The 21,383-nt window shown below is 30.5% G+C and overlaps 1 protein-coding gene across 1 annotated transcript in view; it reads right to left on the minus strand.

Annotated features, from left to right (window-relative positions):
- LOC118186622 (cuticlin-3-like) overlaps window positions 1–19,427 on the minus strand; it is a 217,709-nt gene extending 198,282 nt beyond the window's left edge. Inside the window, exons 1-2 of the mRNA XM_035356726.2 lie at window positions 19,166–19,427; window positions 1,854–1,891 (exon numbers count right to left, since the gene is read on the minus strand). Of these exons, the coding sequence (XP_035212617.2) occupies window positions 1,854–1,891; window positions 19,166–19,427 (300 nt within the window). The remainder of the gene's footprint in view (window positions 1–1,853; window positions 1,892–19,165) is intronic.
- Window positions 19,428–21,383: the final 1,956 nt, after the last annotated feature.

Genomic DNA, 21,383 nt, shown 5'->3' on the forward strand with positions numbered 1-21,383 from the left:
TACATCACACACACACACATATATATAAGTTATTAAGAGTAAATTAAGAAGCCTAAAACTTGGGCTAAAGCTGCTAAGTAATAAACCAATAATTTATCATTAGAAAAAGTTTTTCATATATTATCTCCATTGATCAGAAATTCAAACTCTAATAAATACGAAGCTCAAAATTACTAACTTTATTTTAACCTTGTAATTCCTCATTTTAATTTGGCTATCTCTCATTTCTGTTCTAAAGCGTTTATAAATTTTTTTCTGGACTGCGCCTTTCAGAATTAATCCGTTTAAGTTATCATACTGTAGGGCTGTAAGTTTTCAGCCTATCAGATTAAAGAAACTTTTACTGTAAATACCACTACTACTATTGCAAAACCCTTTTTTCCTCTTCCTCGCTGACAACGTGCGTTTCTCGCTGTACTTTATTCGTTTTTTCAAGGTATGTAAAGTGCACTTAACTATGGGGTGCATTTCTCACCCAAAATGATGTGTGATATAGTGTAGAAAAGAATTAAGTTTCGAGAAATAAATTGCGTGTTATTATTTTCCGCCACTACTCCTACTTTTCTCTATGCATCTTATGTAACTACGCGGTAAAGCCTCTTTAAAATATTACATCAAAATAAAAATATCGCCGATCCATTGCAGCTATTCTCTAAATATCACATTACATACATATCTGTATGAAAAATAAAGAATATGTAAAATAATAAATTAGCAACGTAAACTTCCCTTCTCTGTTCTAAAAATAGTAACCCCTCACTGCACTGCGTCATTTCGAGACTATTCTATATCATATGATTCTTACGTAATTATGATGATGTAAATTGAACTCAACCAGCCAACAGTAATTTTAGAGCAATATTAACTGTCCAATCAGAATGTATTGAGAACCAAAACTAACTCAGTCTGAATAAGACTTCACCCTGAAAATAATGTACTTGCTTTCCACGCTTTGATCTAGCTACGTAAGTAATCAAAAATAGAAGCCTTTTGAAAATAAAACTGAAGATTTAATCTGTCTTCCCTCCAATTTCCTGGTCATTGCTTCTGAGTTTGAATATATTACATATATACATAAAGAGAGCCGATCATTTCAGTCAATCATTTAAGTTATTCAGTTCAGGTTTGTTTTGACAGACTATACTAAAGCACTAGGATTATCTGCTTAAGGGGAGGGATGCCTTCGTGGAGATAATTCTAAGGAAAACTGGCTCGTATAGATGTTACACATGAGGAAACCACAAAAACGCCCATGCAACCAACCTGCAATCGATTCCAAGTAGTAACGACCCGTGTTCAGTGATTTTACGGCTCTGGGGCTGTTATTCAATTCTGAGTGGTACAATTGTACTGAGCTTCTGTTTTTGACTTTGTTCTTTGAGGGCTTGTGGTGATTTTTCGTGATTGTTTAGTGTTAACAATAATAGACTTGATAATTTCTCTTTTATTTTTCGAGTTATTTTTTAGTTTAGAGTTGAGTTTTCTTTTATTTTTCGAGTGCTAAGAGGCTTTTATTTAACTTAACTGCAAAAGATATTATGTATTTCAATAAAGTGTTAGTTTCTTCTTGTTAATCTGGTTAATCATTGGAACGATCTGCGTTAACAGTAGCTTACAGTAATTCTTTCTGTTATGCGAATAAATATCTTAATTTGCGCTTTCATGTGGGAAAAGAATTTGGCAGTTGCAAACATAAGGATCACCCAGGAGTAGATGTTTTAGTACGAAAAATAAATGTAAAATCCACGTCCTGCAATGTAGTAAACACTGCGAAATAGTCCAGAAGTAATAAAACAAAGTTTCTGCCATTCTCAAAAATAAATAATTAAAAAATGACACAAAACTGTACTCACCAGTAAGAGGGCCAAATATTGCCGCGTCTGCATTTTTACTGAAAGAAAAAAATACGATATTAAAGCTCTATTGCATAAAATCTTAATAATTGCATTAAATATAAGAAGAATCTGAACATATTTCTTGCATCTTTTCTAGCTTTTTTAAATATATTTTAAAACAGTTATTGTTTAAATACTTATCCCATCTCAGGAAAGCATATATACAGAAACAACTGACAGTAATGTATTATTAAAGAATTGTGTGGCGTCTGAATTCGCACAAAAATTTTTATCACGAGCTCTAAATCTATGTTTCTTTGTGAATAATATTTACTATGTTAAAACAAAGAAAAAAGCATAGAAATATACAACTTATCTCAAAAACCCACAACACTTGTGCTTATTTGCAATTCTTAAGTACCGTTCCTTATTTTTATCATTACTTTAAAAGTGACGTTCTTATTTTAAATCTATAAATAGTTCTGATATCTTTTTTAAGTAAGTAAGTGTGGTGCAAAAGTTTACAAAAAAATATCAGTTAGATATCACATAAATTACATTAATTAAATATACTATAAATTATATCAGTTAAATATTTATTAAAAAACTGACAGTTTCTGCATATATCATGATAATATCAAACATTTCCTCTTCATTACAGAAATGCCACAAATGTTCGTGATTATCAGCTATACAGATATATATTATAAATTAACTTTAAATTATATCAGTTAAGCATATTATTTAAAAATTATTTAAGACTTAAATTGTTAAGAAGTATATTTATTACTATCAAGTCCTCAGTATGTTAAACAGTTACACATTGTTTAAATATAAGAAATAAATTAAAAGTTTTAGCCTTTATAAAATGGAAACACTCTTGATAAATATATCTGTGAAGCTGAATTTAAAGATCTGATGGTTTGCGCAATGGCAATGCTAACCAGATCGCGATGATGATAAATGCATATTAGCGTAACGTAGAAGAATTGGGAAAATTTACATGTAAACGTTTAAGACGTCAAACCAATACTGCCAAGCATTTTGTTCCGCATGATAATTATGGTATTTAAAATGAATCCTCTACTAACAGAATATGAATTACATTAAAATTTTTCTTCTATGAGCCAATGAAACACATTCCGAAAACTTTAAGGTTTTCCTTAAAATACCATTCAATTACAAAACATTCTGCCAACGTGATACATTTTGGCACAATATCACTGCTATCTCAGGAAAAAAAGTTCACATGAAAATTAATGTAAAGTTGAACTTTTCCTAATTTTAGAATAAACTCTGTTTGGTGTGAAATTAATTCTGTCTTGGAAGGTCTAGTAGATGCCATCTTTTCAACATTTTAGTCTTTTACAATCTTGTACAAATTTCAAAATAATTCTTTTACGCCCAAAAAAAAAAAAAAAAAAAAAAAATTTACTTACTTTTCCTTAAAAACATTTTGCAAAGGACCGCATGTAAACTGCTATCATTTTTTTTTCCAGTCAAAAGCCAATTATGAGTAAATTATTTCATTCCAAGCTATTCTTCATTCGTTTCAGAGGTAATAGCCCTTGAAATGTAGTTTCTTTTTTACGATGTATTCTGTTTTCTTTTATTTGAAAATGTCACGAAACATAATTGTTTTTCCAAGACCATCGTACTGTAAAATGGCTATCGCAGAATTTCTTTGAGAAGTGTAATCAAAACAGAAAATGAAGGTTGGTTTTCATTATTTTATCAAGCATAAAACAACAAAGGATGCAAGAATCCCTGAAATAATGCTTTTTAGAACTATTATCATATTAAATCCTCTTTTTCTCGCGGAAGATATAATTCGTTTATCCTTCCCAAACTAAGATTTAATGATTTTAAAAGATTGAATGATTAAATGTAAGATTTAATGGTTATTATTGAAGGTTATAAGCTAAGGAAAAATAATAAAATGTAATTAAATTTAGCCGCAGTTCTGCAACTAATCAATTAATTAAGAAAAAAATTTTAATTTTGACACTGGCAAAGATTCATAAAAATTTTTGGACTTTATGTTATGCTCACCATACTACCATAAGTGCAATGATTTAATCGTGGCGCAAAAAGGCAAAATTCTTGAATTACTTGAAGAGTAAGCAATAAAAATTCCCACAACTTTCATTGGTGGGATTTATTTAAAGTGAACTTAACCAACCATATTAAAATTTTATTATTCAGATTTTAATGCTTCAGTTATTACCCATGAGAAGTCGGTCTGGAGCATGAAAATAGGAATAATCTAAAACGCATTATAAAATTATAATATGATTGATAAGTTTACTTTAAATAAATTACAACTTTTGTCAAAAATTGTTTGGGATCGTCCCAACTTTTACTTCATGTTTTTAAAATTTAATAGGTTTCTTTTAATACAATTTTAGAATTTCCCTAGGATTGTTTAATCTACATCTACTAATGTACTATTTTGCGTATATTTATAAAAAAAATTGTGTTTATATATATATAAATATATATATATATATATATATATATATATATATATATGACGTAATAAAATCAAGGAAAAGACGAAGCAATGTTAAATACGTACGACGTACGTTGATCCATATTGAAGAGGACCAATTCTAATTGCGTCGTAGGCTAATATGTTGACTTAGTAATATCCAAAGAATTTGCCAGTCGAGGAGGTTTTTAATTCCATTTTTATTTTCCAGTTGACGTTTATGGTCAGAAGCACTTGACACTCTAGCCATGCTTTTTTACAGATTTACATTTTTGATATTATTGCAATAGCAAGTAAGACAGCAAAGTTACATCCTAGCAGAGTAGAGAGCGAAGCTGAAGTGCGTAGTTACGCAAGATGGAAGAACACGAAGAGAAAGCTTCTGGGTTGAGTTAAAAGTTTCAGTTCCCAATTAATCAGAGCTGCGCAGGCCTTGCAAAAGGAAATGATGTAGAAATGACGCAATCGAGAGATGTTATTACGATTTTTAGAACAGAGAAGTATAATTAAAGTTTTAAAGTTAATTTAAATTATAAATTTGATTTATATTTTTATCTTACATATATATATTTGATATATATGTAAGATTATATATATATATATATATATATATATATAATATTATAAGCTAGGTTGTAAGTACAATACTAATAAGACTAATTTTGGTCAAAATCTTTTGCGCAGTATGCTGCAAAATTATATATATATATGAGTGTAAGTTTTAAAGTAAAATACGAGTATGTAAAGCAAAATTCTGATGTTAATTTGCAATAGTCCCTTAAACCACAAAATTCAATTCAACAGCAATATCTCAAAATATTTAAAAAGAGCATATCTTAAGAATTTCCGATACACAGTCGCGTGCAGTTTAGATAAAAATAGATTTTTTTTCAGTTCTGTGTTGTCCTTCCTCGCTTTGAAATCGTTGAGTTTGTTAATAAAAAATTCGTTAAAGTTTTACAAAATATAAAACAGATAATAAAATAAATTCCATATTCCAAATTTGGGCTTCCAGATGTCTATATTCGAGTGGAGGACTACGCCATTCAAAATTTGATGTCTTTACGTGCCGTTATTTTTTCACAATGCAAGAAACATGCATACATTCGCGCAGATTCTTTATTGTTTAATTTCTTTAAATATAATGGAGGGCTCTAATATTTGGTGGCAACAATTTTAAAAGTGAAACGCCGTTTTAAAGTGGACGATGCAAAATGCAAAAACGAAATTAATAGGCCTAAATTTAATTAAAATTTCTGGGAAAATTGCCCCTTTGGACTGAAAAAAAAAAAAGGTCTGTTCTAAAATTTTGTGCGAATCTCTGAAACGAAATTCATCTGATGCCTACAAAAGTAAAACAGAGATATGTTTTGGAATTTTATGAAAGAGGTTTTTTTTTTTTTTTTTTTTTTTTTTTTTTTTTTTTTCATTTCTACATTATATCAATTATAAATACATCTGTTGTGCAGCATACACTTTGATACTTTACAATGCTGTTCTCTTATTTGCATATAGTTCCGTTATTTATACAGTTATTAATTCAAACCCTAAAATATTAATTAACAAAAACTTTTTTTGAAATAGTTCATGCGAGCAGCTTTAAATAAATTCATTCTGTTGGCAACATAATTTAGATAAAAAGTAAATATTTTTCAGATTTCTATTGAAAATTTTTAAGTATATTTTAAACCAAAATTTTTCAAGCGCATATAAAAGCATTTCTAATACAAGTTTACCTAATTTTTTCATAATTTACAAAGTTATTAATTCAATGCCGTGGAAAAAATAATACAGAAAAATCTATCCTAGAATTTCGTGCGAATAGGCGTGTGCGTAGCTGCATTCTACGTAGCTTTCTCCGAAAGAGAGTACCATCCCTTTGTGTGTTCTTCGAAGATAATGAAGAAAGGGAATGAAATTATAACCCCTTTGCGTTATTTTATTTCTTTTATTTATTTATTTTATATTCCGCCTTGCAATCTATGAAGCTAGATAGGATGTGTGTATGAAAAGGCGCATATATATATATATATATATATATATATATATCCAAATTGAATTTTACATAGCCAATGGGGGGGATAGATCAGACTTTTCGAAAGAAGAAAAGCAGTTTATTTGCTGTAAATTAAAGCTTTAAGTAATAATCGCGAAACTTCGAGGCGTTTTTATTGCTCTGACATCAACGGAGTTAGGTTCTGAGAAATATATCCACCCATGAAATTGGATTTGGGTAGAGAAATGAATAATATCTATATGAAACCATCAGGTAGCTTAAATTGAAAAATAAATCTGTGCATCATCATTACACAGCGCATAATGCATACGCGTCAATCGGGAATCGAACTCCCATTATAGTATTACTTGGAGTGGAAAAACGCAATTCAGTGAAGTAATATTCTTTGATTTTTAAGGTTACACTAAATAGCTGGAGTAAAAGGAATTAAAGTAGCAAAATAAAGTATACATACAAAGGCTCATATTTAATATCATTTAGGAATCTTGTAATTTGGAAATTTATTTCAAAAAGCATTTAATAAATATTGAAGAATTTACTTCACGTTTTTTCATACATCATTTATTTATTTGTTTCGAAGCCTTCTTGTTGTGTAAAGTAACCACTCAGACTGTTTTATAAATATAATAATAATAATTCGAGAAATACTATAAATGAGCTCATATAAGGCTTGGGATGCTTAGATCATACAATTAATATTTATGAGAAATAAGCAAATAACAGAAGGGTTAATATTCAATTAAATTTCCTTTAGATAAAGTTAAAACTTTTCATGTACTTTGACATAGATTTCACTAATTTTCTTCTCTAGAAATATTTTGATTTTATTCCTAGTTGTCTTGAACTAAAAAGCATCTAAATATTTGTTCAATTCTTTCTAATCGCGCTTTTAATTCCGTTAAACTTAGCTGATTACTGAAACTATTGTGAAGCCTCGTTAGGGTAGATTTCGTTCGTCCTCTTAATCTTTTAAGATTAGCTTCACTTAATTCTGTCATTATTACCATGAATAATGATTAATAAGCACAAATAACTTCAACAAGATACTTAAGCAGTAAAAAATATTTCCGCTTATCTTTCTAACGTCATGCAGACGATTTGCAAAACCAGTACTTAAAAGTTCGTTAAACACAGTTCTAAAGCATGTAATTACAACATATTAAAGAGCCTTAAATGCCTCACTGGGGAACTAAATAGTTGCCTTGAACTAAAAAGCATCAGCTTTGTATGAAAACTTTATTGATATTCTAAAACATGAAATATTTAAGAGAAAAATTGCCTGCAGCGCAGTGCGGCTAATCCGCTATTCTACTGAAACATAAACATGAACAACTGTTGCCATTCGCACAAACTTAAGAGTAAAAAAAGATGTTGCCAGTAACAAGATTATCGTAAATCACAACATAAAAATTAAACAAGGAGAAAATAAAATATACAAAGAAAAAAAGAAATGCAAATATTAAATATACATCCAACAATTCCATAAATCCGTAAGAATTACTTGCAGCAGTGTATTTGAAGAAATATCATGTTCTCTCGAATTTTTCTTCAGTGCATCCCATATATATTCGACAAGCTATAAGTCCAAAGAATAAAGAGAGGCTTATTTTTTTTAGCACAAAGGAGCAATTTGTCCAGAAGGGCTATTTAATTCGTTTTATCATTTTGCGTTGGTTTACTCTATAACGGCGTTTCACTTCTCAAATTGTTGCCACCAAATATTCAGCCCTGCATTATACTTAAAAAAATTAAATTAATGAAGAATAGGCATGAATGTATGTATATTTTTTGCATTGTGAAAAAACAACGGTACCTAGAGACATCAAATTTTGAATAACGTACTCCTCCACATGAACATGAGCATCTGGAAGTCCGAATTTTGAATTTGTTTTATTATCTATTTTATATTTGATAAAACAAATTTTTGAGTAATAAACTCAACTTTTTCAAAGCGAGCTGTGGCAACACTGTACGACAAAAAAAATTATCTCCAGCGCGCGAGATATGTCTATCAGAAATTCTAAAGGTAGAAATTCTCTTTTTAAATATTTTGTGATTTTGCTGTAAAGTCGAATTTTGTGTAGCGTTAGCGCCAAGATAAATAAAGCAAACACACAAAACGTTAATAATAAAATGACAAAAAAAGGTTTTTGAAAGCCATAAGAAAATTGAATGTTGAGGTGGTGTACTGAGAAGAGACTGAAAAAAACCAAGAAGTGTATGGCGATACTTAGCGCTGCATCGGGAATTCTAAACGTATACTGTAATGCTTCTTTTAATTTTTTCTTATTTTGTTATATATATGCTGTAAGTTCGAAGAAAATGTTTAATAACAAAGCTAAAAAGGAAAAAAAAAAGGGATTAGTAGGAGTGAGTGTAACAACAGACCGATAAACTGCGAAAGCATAAAAAAACTTTTGGGTAACTTAATAAACCCTTTTGGGTGACCGTTGAAATCTGAAACCTTTCAAATTTTTTATTGCTTTATTTCTTAAATTTTATTGATATTATATTAAATAGTGAAAATAATTTATTTTTAAGCAAAAATAAACATAGATATGTATTGCCTGTTTTGCTTAAATGGAATCATCCAAATCCTTTTTCAGAATAAAATATGCGACTTAAATGAAATTTTTCATTTTATTTCTTCTCTAGAATCCAAGATTTTAAGCAATTAAATTTAATTCAGCGATTACTGCATTTATACCTTTATAAGAGGAATAAGAGGAAAAAGCTCGGTAATTTGGTAATTGCATTATGCAAATCATATGGAAAAGAGTCAAAAAATTCCAGAACATAATTATCTAACGGAATGTCTGCTCAAAATGCAATTTGCCAATTAAATCTAATGGCTATCACATTCTAATAAAATTTGAAAATATTTAAGATTCTTGGATATGTTAGATGAAACTAGAGTTATATTATATAACTGCTTTTTTTTCTCTGGAGGAGATAGTAAATATTTCATAATATCGATATTTTAGCCGAGCTGATTAACAAGTTTATAAATGATCCTCGTTTTTATTACGACAGTTAACAGATAAAATGTTAAAAAATAGCTAAAGTATTTTAAGCATGTGAACAGTTTTAACCGCCATTTGAGAAATCCAGCAAATGGTAATAGCAGCATTTTTTGCGTAAGAATACACTTCTGCGAATTTTAAAAATGTTAAGCAAAATACGATGTATATGTATGTGTACACTGATAGGAAAATTAAATCTCAACGCTAAAGAAAAAAAACAGTTTAGAACATCGGTTCTCAACCTTTTGACTAACTCGTACTATCTAAATTTAAAAACTTTAGTACCACTAGTACATTTTGCAATGATTATTTTCAATTTCTCAACAAAAATATTAAAAAAAGTATTTTGCCATTTGAATAACCTATTGGCTATTTATGTTAAATCTGAACACATAAAAAATATTAGATTAAAAATTGATTACTATTTTTACTATAAAAATTTAAATTATAATAATTTTATTCTGAAATTTAGTATGAAATTTGCGCCTGCTTAAGCGAGATCAATTTCTTTATGCCTTTCTAGTGTTATTTCACTTAGTTTTAACCGTAAATTAGGATCCATTTTTAATTTTGTTCTGTATTTATTTTTCAAATATAACATGGAAGAAAATCCTTGTTCACACAAATAGGTTGTGCAAAAGGCAATAAAAATTTAATAGCTTTATTTAAAATGCCTTTAAATTCTTTTTTTCAGTTCAGTCAAAAGTTAACAAGTGTGCTACTTTTGAAATCTTCAGTTAGAGTTCCGTCATAGGAAATGTCTATCAGTTGTTCTTTTTCTTCACAAGATTTCTGCATTTAGTAGTTAAAAATACTTTGCGTACCACCTATTTTTCTCCTGCGTACCCCCAGTGGTATGCATACCACCGGTTGAGAATCGCCGGTTTGGAGGAATAAAAAATGTACGCAAAGCATTTCTCTAGGAAACTATTTATTTGATTAATGCTTTAAGGACACCGGTTAAAGTATGAGCAAGAAGAGCCATTTCAAAAAGTGAAATGGTGGTACATTAGTAACTGCTGAAGTCTCCTCGATGTTAAATACAAACATGAAAACGCGCATGCATATTGTCGTACAGTAGCTGTATATCCTTTTGTAGAATGGAGTTTCATACCTGTTCCACTTAATCAATCAAATCAACAACAGTACGAGCTGGTTGTGGATGACGCTGGATGAGTCGTCCAATAATGTCCCATAACGTGCTTGATGTTAGAAAGAACAGGTAATATTATAGCAGGCAACAATTTCGATATTCTATAGAGCACGTTGAGTGATAGCAACAGTATGGGGATGAGGGCTATTCTGTTGAGAAATGCTCCTTGCAATTCTGCTCAAAAATTGTAGCTACCAGTCTGACGTAAAAATTTGATATCAATGTGTGTGGGATAACTATAAAAGTACTCCCCAAACCAAAACTCCTCGTATAGACCCAATGGTGTCCGCCGATAACACCGCGGCAAAAACATCGCGGACGAAAACGTCGCGGAGAAAACAACGCAAGGCGAAAACGTCGTGCTACAAAACATCGTGGGAGAAAACATCGCAAAGAGAAAACATCGCAGTTCTAAAACATCGTGGTACAAAACATCGTCGTCGAAAATAAAGCGGTCCAAAAACTTCGCAGTTTAAAAACATCGTCGTCAAAAATATCGTGGTAAAAAATAAAGTATCTACAAATCATCGCATGACGATAACATCGCAGACATGCTTTTTTCAGGCTTTAATAACTTTAAATGGATATTCCCATAATGATTTGTGAGCGCAAGATGTAAAGAAGGATAATTTTTACTTTCATATTTTTTATTAAATATTAAATTTTTGCTGAGAAAATAAGAAGAAAACTTAAGCATAGAAAATTAATGCAACTTATAGCACTTAATAGAATTTTAAATCGACAGTTAACTAACAAAGACAATTAATAAATCATTTTTTATAAAGATTTTACAGATAATTTTTCATAAAAAGTATAATCTATTAAGTTGCATTTAATTTTCTATGCTTAAGTTTCCTTCTTATTTTTTCAGCATAAATTTATTAGTTAATAAAAAAATGTGAAAGTAAAAATTATCCTTCCTTACATCACTTGCGCTCACAAATAATTATGGGAATATCCATTTACAGTTATTAAAGCCTGAAAAAAGCATGTTGGCGATGTTATCGTCATGCGATGATTTGTAGGTACTTTATTTTTTACCACGATATTTTCGACGGCGATGTTTTTAAACTGCGAAGTGTTTGAACCGCTTTATTTTCGACGACGATGTTTTGTACCACGATGTTTTAGAACTGCGATGTTTTCTCTTTGCGATGTTTTCTCCCACGATGTTTTGTAGCACGACGTTTTCGCCTTGCGTTGTTTTCTCCGCGACGATTTCGTCCGCGATGTTTTTGCCGCGATGTTTTCGGCTGTAACCAGACCCAATGCGTCTACGTCGTAAACAGGTTGGTTCCAAGCACTCACATGGCCTTCTTCAAACCAACCAACGTACAGCCATCACTAGGGCCAAGACAAAAACGGCTGAAAACTCCAATGAGTTCTAACTTGACACCATCGAAGTTGCAGATGCCGGTGATATAGAGTTAAGGGTATGGCCGCAACAGCGCGTCTGGCTCTGAGCTGTCCCTCGAGTAATTGATTTATTACAATTCGCTATATTACTGTGGTGCGAATAAAAGCTCGAAAGTCTACTGCAGATGCAGAACGATGCACCACAGACATGCGACAAATACGGCGATCTTCCCTTTGAGTGGTGGCACTTAAGCGAATGGAGACCTTTTGAGACAGTGCCTTTGACTACTGCTGCCAACGCGCATGCACAGTGGTTTCGTCCCTGCCAAGTCTTTCCTCAGGATCGCGAAAGGAAAACTCACCTTCTCGTAGCCCTTACACACGACCTCGTTCAAACTGAGTAAGCTACTATTATTGCCATCTTCGTCTCCTTAAAGGCATTCGTGACTCAAATCTCGCTCCTAACAAAGTTTACATTGCGTATTTAAAGGAAACTTGAATTGACTGTTCATAGTGGCGCTACTAGCACCACACTTAATTCGTTTAGCACAAATAAGAATAGACGGTTTTTTTTGCCCAATGGCAGATTTTGTGAACAGTTACAAATATATGAATAGACGTTATCTTTCAGATATGCAAAAACACCTCCCAAATTTCGCTTATCTAGAATAATTCCAGCTTGGTGTAGAAATTTAATTTTCCATCAGCGTATCTATATATTTATATAAACTATAGTTATAGCCGCTGAAAGCCGGTTATAAGTCCAGAAATATACAATTCTTCACTGAAACTGAAGGGCTGAGGAATATTTATGCAGCAAAAGGAAAATATACGTTTAATATGCATTATGCAATTAATATGTACTTAAATGCGCATGACATTTCGTAAAACGTTAAGATCTTTAAATTATCTTCTCCGCTGCCTCTCAAATATTCAAATCTCAACGTGTTGCTATTTAGAAAAGCGCAAAACAATTAATTTGTCTGTTAAATTTAATAAATACGTTATTGCTTAATACATTAAGCGATATACAAACAATAAAAGCAGTTCTTAATAATATAAATGTTTCTTTTTTTATATAACGGATTGATCTAACGGATATGATCTAAAATGCGTTTAACTTACAACACATACACGGATAATTTTATGAGTGTCAAAGGCACTATTATAATTAATAATATGCGTGCTTCAAGTCGTTATATATCGCGTTCCCATCACAAAATAGTTTTTATACATTTCAGTGAGTATATTATGCATGTAAAAAGCAGAAATGAAACAAGAAATTACAAAGCGCAGTAAGTAGTGTATACATATGTAAATACATAAGACTCGTATACATGGTAAATATATGTGAAAATAAAATCACCTCATATATATTTTGTGTATGTATTATTTACTTAATGAGAGTATTGCATGCTCATATTTTATAAAATTATTTTTCAGGAATTTTCAGTTACCATTTAATTTAAACATTTTCTTACAGAACAGTTTCTGATTGCAAATGGCATCATTTCTGGGAAAAGGTTTTTTGCATTTGGCTTTAAGGCACACCAGTATAATAGCCAAAATATATCAGGTGCTTTATAGTAAGACAGTTCTGAATAAGTTTCGAACTTATTACTTCTCAAATGATGAATATTTACAAATAAAAATTAAGCGCTTAAACTCGTACAGCCTGGTCGACGTAAGAACATTTCTTTTATTATAGCTATGCCTTGTAAATAATTATGTTTCAAACACGATTACTTATTTATCTAACATATTTCTAGTTAAACTAGTTAGCTGCATGAATAAAAAGAAATTTTCAACCTGTCTAAGCTCAGGTTTAAGATACAGGTTTTCAATATCTTCAAGAATTAGCCTGCCTAAAGAACCTTAACATCTTTCATCTCATTATATTTGAACATTTCTTTTGATACATGAATGTAACCTCAGTTTCAGTATAAAGTTAATTAGTATTTAATTACATGTTGTCAAGGGTATCTGACTGCTCTGCTTTTTATGACTGGATAGTTAGTACACATGCCGATTTCGCCGACACAGCCAGAACATAGCCAGAACATATATTTGTTTTTCATTACGATTCATGTTAAAAAACTTGTTTATATATGCGTAGATGATTGGTTAAATGATTCTTTGCGAAGAACAAAATTAGAAGCATTTTTCCCCTCTCTTCTTCTGAAATATGCACGATCAATTACAGCGACTGTTGCTGCTAAACTGATGTCCGAACTAAAGGTGACCTCATCAATTATTTATAGTTATGATTGGATCAGGGGATATGTGTCATTGGACATAGACCTTGAGCTCCTTGTACAAGTGGCAATACGATCCTCAAAGTAAGAAATGCTTAGCGTAATCTTTACATTTATCGTGGTAGTTATACTATTACATTACGTTATTATGCTTCAAGACATCTATCATCCATATTATGCCAACCAACGTCCCAGTGGTTAAGATTGCTAAACACCGTTAGTTCGATCCCAGTTCATGTCTTGACAAAAGGGGTGGAGGTATGGACGCTTTCATAGTTTTCTACCCGTTTAAATACAATACAAGCCAAATTCTCTTTAAAAAGTCCTCCATGACGGTACCACTCCTCTTAAGAAAGCAGCCCTTGCTTGTTTAATTTAATCAATCAACTAACCAACCATCATCCACGTTATTTGCCCAGTTCACGAGATTTCAATCATTCGTATGCAATCCATGCGGTCTGAAAATGATCTATTTTTTAAAAGTATTGAGCCATTTGCTATTCTCATGCGATTTTTAATATGTCTCTCAAATCAAAGCAGTAAAACTGTTTACTTGATTAAGTACTTGTATATGCTTTTTAATAATTAGCCCAAAAGGACGTTAGCCCAGAATTAATTTCCTATTAAGCCTATTCCAGCCTATTAATTTCTTTTTGGCATTTTGCGTTGGTTGGCGATAAATATCGGTTTACTTTTCAAACTGTTGCCACCAAATATTACAACCATGTATTATATTAAATAAATTAAATAATGAAGAATCGACGTAAATGTAGGTATGGTTTTTCCGTTGTAATAAAACAACAGTACCTAGAGCCATTAAATTTTCAGTAACGTACATTTCCACCCGAATATGGGCATCTGAAATCCCAAATTTGGAATTTGGTTTGTTATCAGTTTCATATTTTGTAAAACTAACAAATTTTTGATTAACAAACTCAACGATTTCTAAGCGAGCAATGGCAGCACTGTACGGGGGCGCCACTGCAAATTACCTCCAGCGCGCAAGACTGTGTATCGGAAATTCTAAAGACATGCTCAATTTAAAATTATTTTGCGATATTGCTGTTTACCTGAATTTTATAGTTTGAGTGCGTAGAACATGATGTTTGATAAATAAAGATAACGCATAAAACGTTAAAAAACGTTCATGTTTTTAAAATTTCTTTAATGTATTTTTATTGTCTTTTGATCTTAGAGGTCTGTTTATCAAAGACTTTCCGGAGTTACGCTATGTGATGCTCTTCGGTTATCAAGCATTTCATCCATTCGATTTGGCAAGAGCTACCAAGCGAAAAATGTAGGTTTAATATCTTTAAACCTACATTTTTCACTTGGTAGGTTATTTTCGATATTAATTGAATATTCCTAGCAAATAACCAATATTCAATTAATATCGCAAAAGATATTTAATTCATATTTCAAATTGCGACTGCATAACAATCTGAGACGTTTAAAAACAATAAATACACTACTTCGTAGTTAATATTTTTCGAGTAGTCTGCGTAATTTAAAATGTATTAATTTACAGTATATATTAAATTATAGTAAACTATTAACTACCTGAAAGCTGATTTCAAGTAGTTATAGTAAGATAGGATTTTGAACTCGGTATAGTAAGATAGGAACTTTGAATTAAAAAAACGGAAGATTTAATAATTTGTAAATGGCAACATTTAATACTTAGTGACTTGTAATGGGCAGCACGTGGGACACAAATATGAAAATAGAACTATGCTGGTATTGTAGTTCTCTGTAATAGAATACATTCTATGATTATAAATAAATAGTTTCTAAAAACTATTTGATAAATAAATATGATAAATAAATGAAAAAACTATTTGATAAATAAATATGATAAATAAATGAAAAAATAGTTTCTAAGAACTATTTATTTATAATCGTAGAATGTATTCTATTACACAAAACTGCAATACTAGCATAGTTCTATTTTCATATTTGTATCCCAAGTGTTGCCAATTACAAGTCACTAAGTATTAAATGTTGCCATTTACAAATTATTAAATATTACACATAGAACAGATTATCGTGAACACTTACAGTATTACTGTAATTAATAAACAATGTTCCTTATGCCAAAAATGATTCAGGCAGCTAAACTCACTATCAGTCAAAATTATCGCTTACTGTGAAAAATGTGTGGTTAAAGTAACTCTGAATCCTAATTTTGTTGCATATTTAAAAATAAGCGAGCTAAAACAATAAATATTCAATCTTAGAAACAGGCTTTTAGCATGTTAACTTCAAACATTACTAAATGAAGTCAAGTTATATTAAAATTCGGTAATGTTAAAAACTAAATTTAGCATGCCTGCAGATAGTAGTGTGGAACTCTAATGAATAATTAAGTATATTAGTCTAAAACATAAGCATGTAACTCTAGAAAACTTGATTTCAAACGCTTTACAAAATGAAGTCAAGGAATTAGTGATAATTCTTCCGTTAGAACTAGACCGTTGATAAGCAGTAAAAAAACGATTATTCGGATTTTTTCTTCGGACACAATACTTGAAGATCATTAAGTTGTAACTAAATAAATAATGCATGCTTATTTAAAAAAAGGAATTAAAAATTATTAATATAATGCATATTATTATATTTACCGAGAAACTATTCTTGGAGAAAAAGATAAATTTGTTTAAATAAAGTTGCATACAATGAAATATGTTTCCATACACTGAAATTTTTCCAGTACATGAAAAAGTATAGCATGACGATAAGCATTAATAATTAAATTATAGAAAACGCTTCGTGAAATATCAAATATACATTAAAAATACCTATAAAAAGTGTAATGTGAAAATTTTGAATTACAGTCTAACACCAAAGAAGAGTTTACTTTCAAAATTTGTAAAACATTAAAATATATAAACTTTGAAAACGTGTATTGTTAATTATACTAAATTTTTCATTTTGAGTATCATTAAAGCAGAACTCAAAACGGATATTGATTTTTAAAGCTTCCGTGTTTGCTTCTGCAATTAATTTTTTTGATGCTAAGTGGTATAAAAATATCAAAATATTAAAAAACTGCTGAATGTTTGAATGGAATCAAAATCGAAAAGAAATAAATAAAGAGATTTAAATCATTATATTACTATAAAATATCCTCATAGATATTAGATTTCATTTCTGAAGCAGACGACTTTCTACACAAGACACAGAATTAGAAATCTGAGCCATCATAATGCATACAAGAACTAGAGTTGAAAATTTAAAAATCAAGATCACATTCATTACCATTTGTAATAATGTATATTTATATCGAACGTGATTTAACTAAAAGCAATAATACCTTTATGAGATACTAATAGTAATAATATGCATGGTGCAAAATTTAATAGTTATTTAAGGTATGAAGTTCTCAAAAAGTGTTTAAGCCTTGAAAAGAAAAGTACATTTAACTTCCAGTAAAAACTTCGTATCTAAATTTAGCAACATTAATAAAAAGAAAATGGCTTCGAGTTATTTATAGGCTAATTTCATGTCTTTATGGTAAAAACATGCATAATATGAGTATTTTCATCAGTACTGCTGTTTTACATTAGCATCGTTGTATTCATTATAATTGTTGTATTAAACGATCAATATAAAAATAATTTTTTTATTTTAAGCGGCTTTCAGAACTTTCAAACTTACTATACCACTTTTACAGATCACTAAGTAACAATATAAGAAGAGAACGTATGTGCGTATTATGAAATATCATTTTCAAATACAATTTAAATTGTCTTCATTAAATTCATTAATGAGTATTAATTCCATTCATTATTTGAGTATAAATCTTGAAATTAATTTTTAAAACTTGAATATCATTATTCGTTTCATCAGCAACTTCTAAATTCTTGAAATTACCAATAAAAGTCGTCTGAGAATTTGTGTTATTTCAACTTTTTCCCTTATATCACGGTGACTTTAGGAATGCATACGTGATTTTAAATTCGTAAATAAAATTTTTATTTCCAACTAGAAAAGTGAAATCTATTATAAAAGTTACTGATAATTTAAAATTTGTAATAGTTTTAGCAAGATAAAATATTATTCAAACACGACAAAATTCAAAATGGAAGGGGAAAACTTCAGAGGCCATAAAAGCTTTGAAGCTCTAAAGAAGGTTTTGGAAAGTTTACTTAATTCTAACATTAGAACATATCAAAGATATTTAAGAAATTAAAATAAACACAGAGCACAAAACTGTACAAGATATAATTTATGATACCTACTGCAACAAGCATGTTTTCTTATTTTACATTGTAAAACAAACACTTCCTTAAAAGCTCTAACTCAATTAAAGTTTGTCAGTTTAAACAATTAGAGTAAATATGTAACTCACACGTTCTAAAATATACAAAATAATTTTTTATCTATACGAAATATTTTTAAGTTATCCACATTATGAAGCAAGTGTTATTTCAATTATTCTTATTTCAGAATTCTAACTTTCGCATTTGCTCTTCTTCTGGAACTAACAGAAAATTTCTTTAATTGAAAAATTACCATAGAAATTCTAAAATATACAATTTTTTATGTCTGGCGAAGCAATAATTTTCGAAATTCGGAATTCTAAAGCTAAGACTGTTATTAAAGCTCACATACATTTATATAAATTTTATTGGATGATATTCGAAAGATTTAAATAAATGTAATAACTCCAAAGTACATAAATTCTTATGAACGGAGTGGCAACATTATTGAAATCCTCCAAATTCTAACGCATCAAAGTACAAAAACGCTTAATGAAAAAAACAATTCTTACTGATTTCCAGAAGATAACGAAACTATTAAAACAAATAAATCATATAAGCACCTCAATTTGTATTATTCTACTCTGCCCACAAATCCCAAATGATTCTTGAATGATTTACTATTACATGTGCAGGGTACCCGAACTGGAGGTAATTCCCCGAGTACCAGTCGATGGTAGCAAACGTTCGAATTGATTGGGACTAAAACTCGCGCAGACGATAGGGATGCATTCCAGACCGCGTTAAAGCAGAGCGCCAAGCGATGAACTCACCTGTTCCGCACGATGACATTGGCCTTGCCGGGGTGGAACTAGAAGAGGAAGACTGACTGTCAAGGTCTGGGCCTTCCACTCTCACTGGATGCGTGCGAACTTTCTCCACAGCTTTTTCTCTCTTACCGCTCAACTCGTTCGTTTCTTTTTCTGCACTCCCCTTATCCCACCCCTTCTTCCAAGACCTGTTGTTCTGTGTGTATGTATTCCTTCCCCAAACGATTTCTTCTTTGCCATGATTGTTCTTCGCGCTCTCACACATTTTTTTTAATTTATTTTTTAATTTTTTTTTCAATTAACACGACTTTGTTTGCTATTTTATTTATTTATTTATTTTTCCGTGAGGGAGGCAGTAAAAGAGTTTTTATTCTAGTTCAGTAAAGTTTTGTTAAGGAGTGATTTATCAGATACTAGTTTGAGATTTGAGGAATGATAATGAATTGCACTCTTGATCCTAGAACAACTTGAACTAGGCGATACCAATTAGATGTGGAATCTCCTTTTCAATAAAATACATAAATATCTCAGAGAGGCGTTTCTGTTTTCAATCTGAGATAAAATCATGCCAGTCGTAAATAAACTCTGTTGCTAATCGGCAACACATCTCTTTTTTCTATGTCCTGTATTATAAGACCGTTTTAATGTTGTCGTTAAGAAAACGTTCACTCACTGTTAATCTCGTAAAAAGTCATTTTATCAGAATATTTTAACAACATTTTTTTAAACAAAAAGTATTTTACACAGTGAAAGTAATAAATAAAATATTTTCCTAACGCTGTATCAAAAGTCGATTGCAGAATTTATAATTTCTTCTTCTTCAAAAATGTCTGCATCCGGAATAAAATTTAACGCTTGAATGAAAATCAAAACACGAAACATCTTATTTACTTCCTTGTACGAAGCATAGGAAATCTTGTAATCACGAAAAATTTCGTGTATCATATTTCAACGAAAATATCCATTTTGACCGCTCTCGAATCCATCTGAACGATGCTTTTGCGTGACATCTGTGCGTACGGACAGAATAAAGGAATCTTTTTTTCCAAAACTGATTGTAAAATGGATTTAAAGTGGATTCAGAAGAGATTTCTCGTGACTTTGTATATATCTCGCATAACTCAGAAAAGATTAGCCCTAGAAAGTTGAATATTAATGTATGGGTCTGCTGTAACATGTTGTTGTGCACCTCCCTTTTTAGTTGCAAACGTGTATATATATGTATATATACCCACTCTGTTACAAGACTCGGTGAGCTCAGTTTTTTTTAATCTTATATCTTAATAAATCATGCATTTTTTGCTTTAAAAATGATGTTCTTTTATTCAGGTTAAGATTTTTACGCCTTTAATTAATCTGCATGCAATAGATATAGAATTTTGAACAGTATAAAGGTTTGAGTAGCGCTAACCCTAATGAGGCCGCCATTAGTTTACATTTGAAACTCTTAGTAGAATAGTGAATTAGGACAGTTGATGCATCTACTTCAGTGTCTTTTTACCAAATGGCAAATGGCATAAGTTAACTTGGAATTTTGTGCCCCGACAAAATCCGTCTTCCTGCTCGCTAGCCGACTTGCTTGTTTATCTGTAGAAATTCTAATCTTAATTGTAATTTTTTTTAACTCTTTGCAACTGCGTCTGGTGTTTTATGTTTTTCTGGCATTTTACAATTTTTAATGAAGATGTTTTAAGTGTTTATGCATTTTTGCTTTGCCGCGAAGTGAAAACTCAATTAATTGAATGAAAATATATCTTTTATGAAATTCGAGGAAGTAAGTTTAAATGAAATGCAACAAAACTGTGTTTAATTTATTAGGCTATCCAAGGAAATCATGTGGTGTCTATATCAGATATTTTTATCATAAAATTTAACGATACTACAATATTTTATTTTCTCAGACACGTAATTTGTTTGTATTTCAACTAAAAAAACTGTGCCCCCCTCCACATGTAGTCCTCGACTTTTTCACAATTCGCTATTTCGCACATTTTAAAATTCCATTTTTTTTTAAAAAAATTATCGATATTATAAAAATTGTTCACTTCTGACCAGTCGCTGAAGCGGTAAATCCCAGAGCACTGAAAGAGAAGGAAGTATTTTCAGCCATTTGGAAAATCAAAAAAGAAAGGGAAATCTGAAAGGTTTCAGATTTAAAATTACGTCCAAAGGGGCGTTTTTTTAACATTTTGTGTGTTGCATTTATTTATTAAATTTCACG

Source organism: Stegodyphus dumicola, chromosome 5 (genome assembly GCF_044657685.1).
Source record: "Stegodyphus dumicola isolate Sdum_Otavi_A_Nest chromosome 5, ASM4465768v1".
NCBI classification, from domain to species: domain Eukaryota; kingdom Metazoa; phylum Arthropoda; class Arachnida; order Araneae; family Eresidae; genus Stegodyphus; species Stegodyphus dumicola.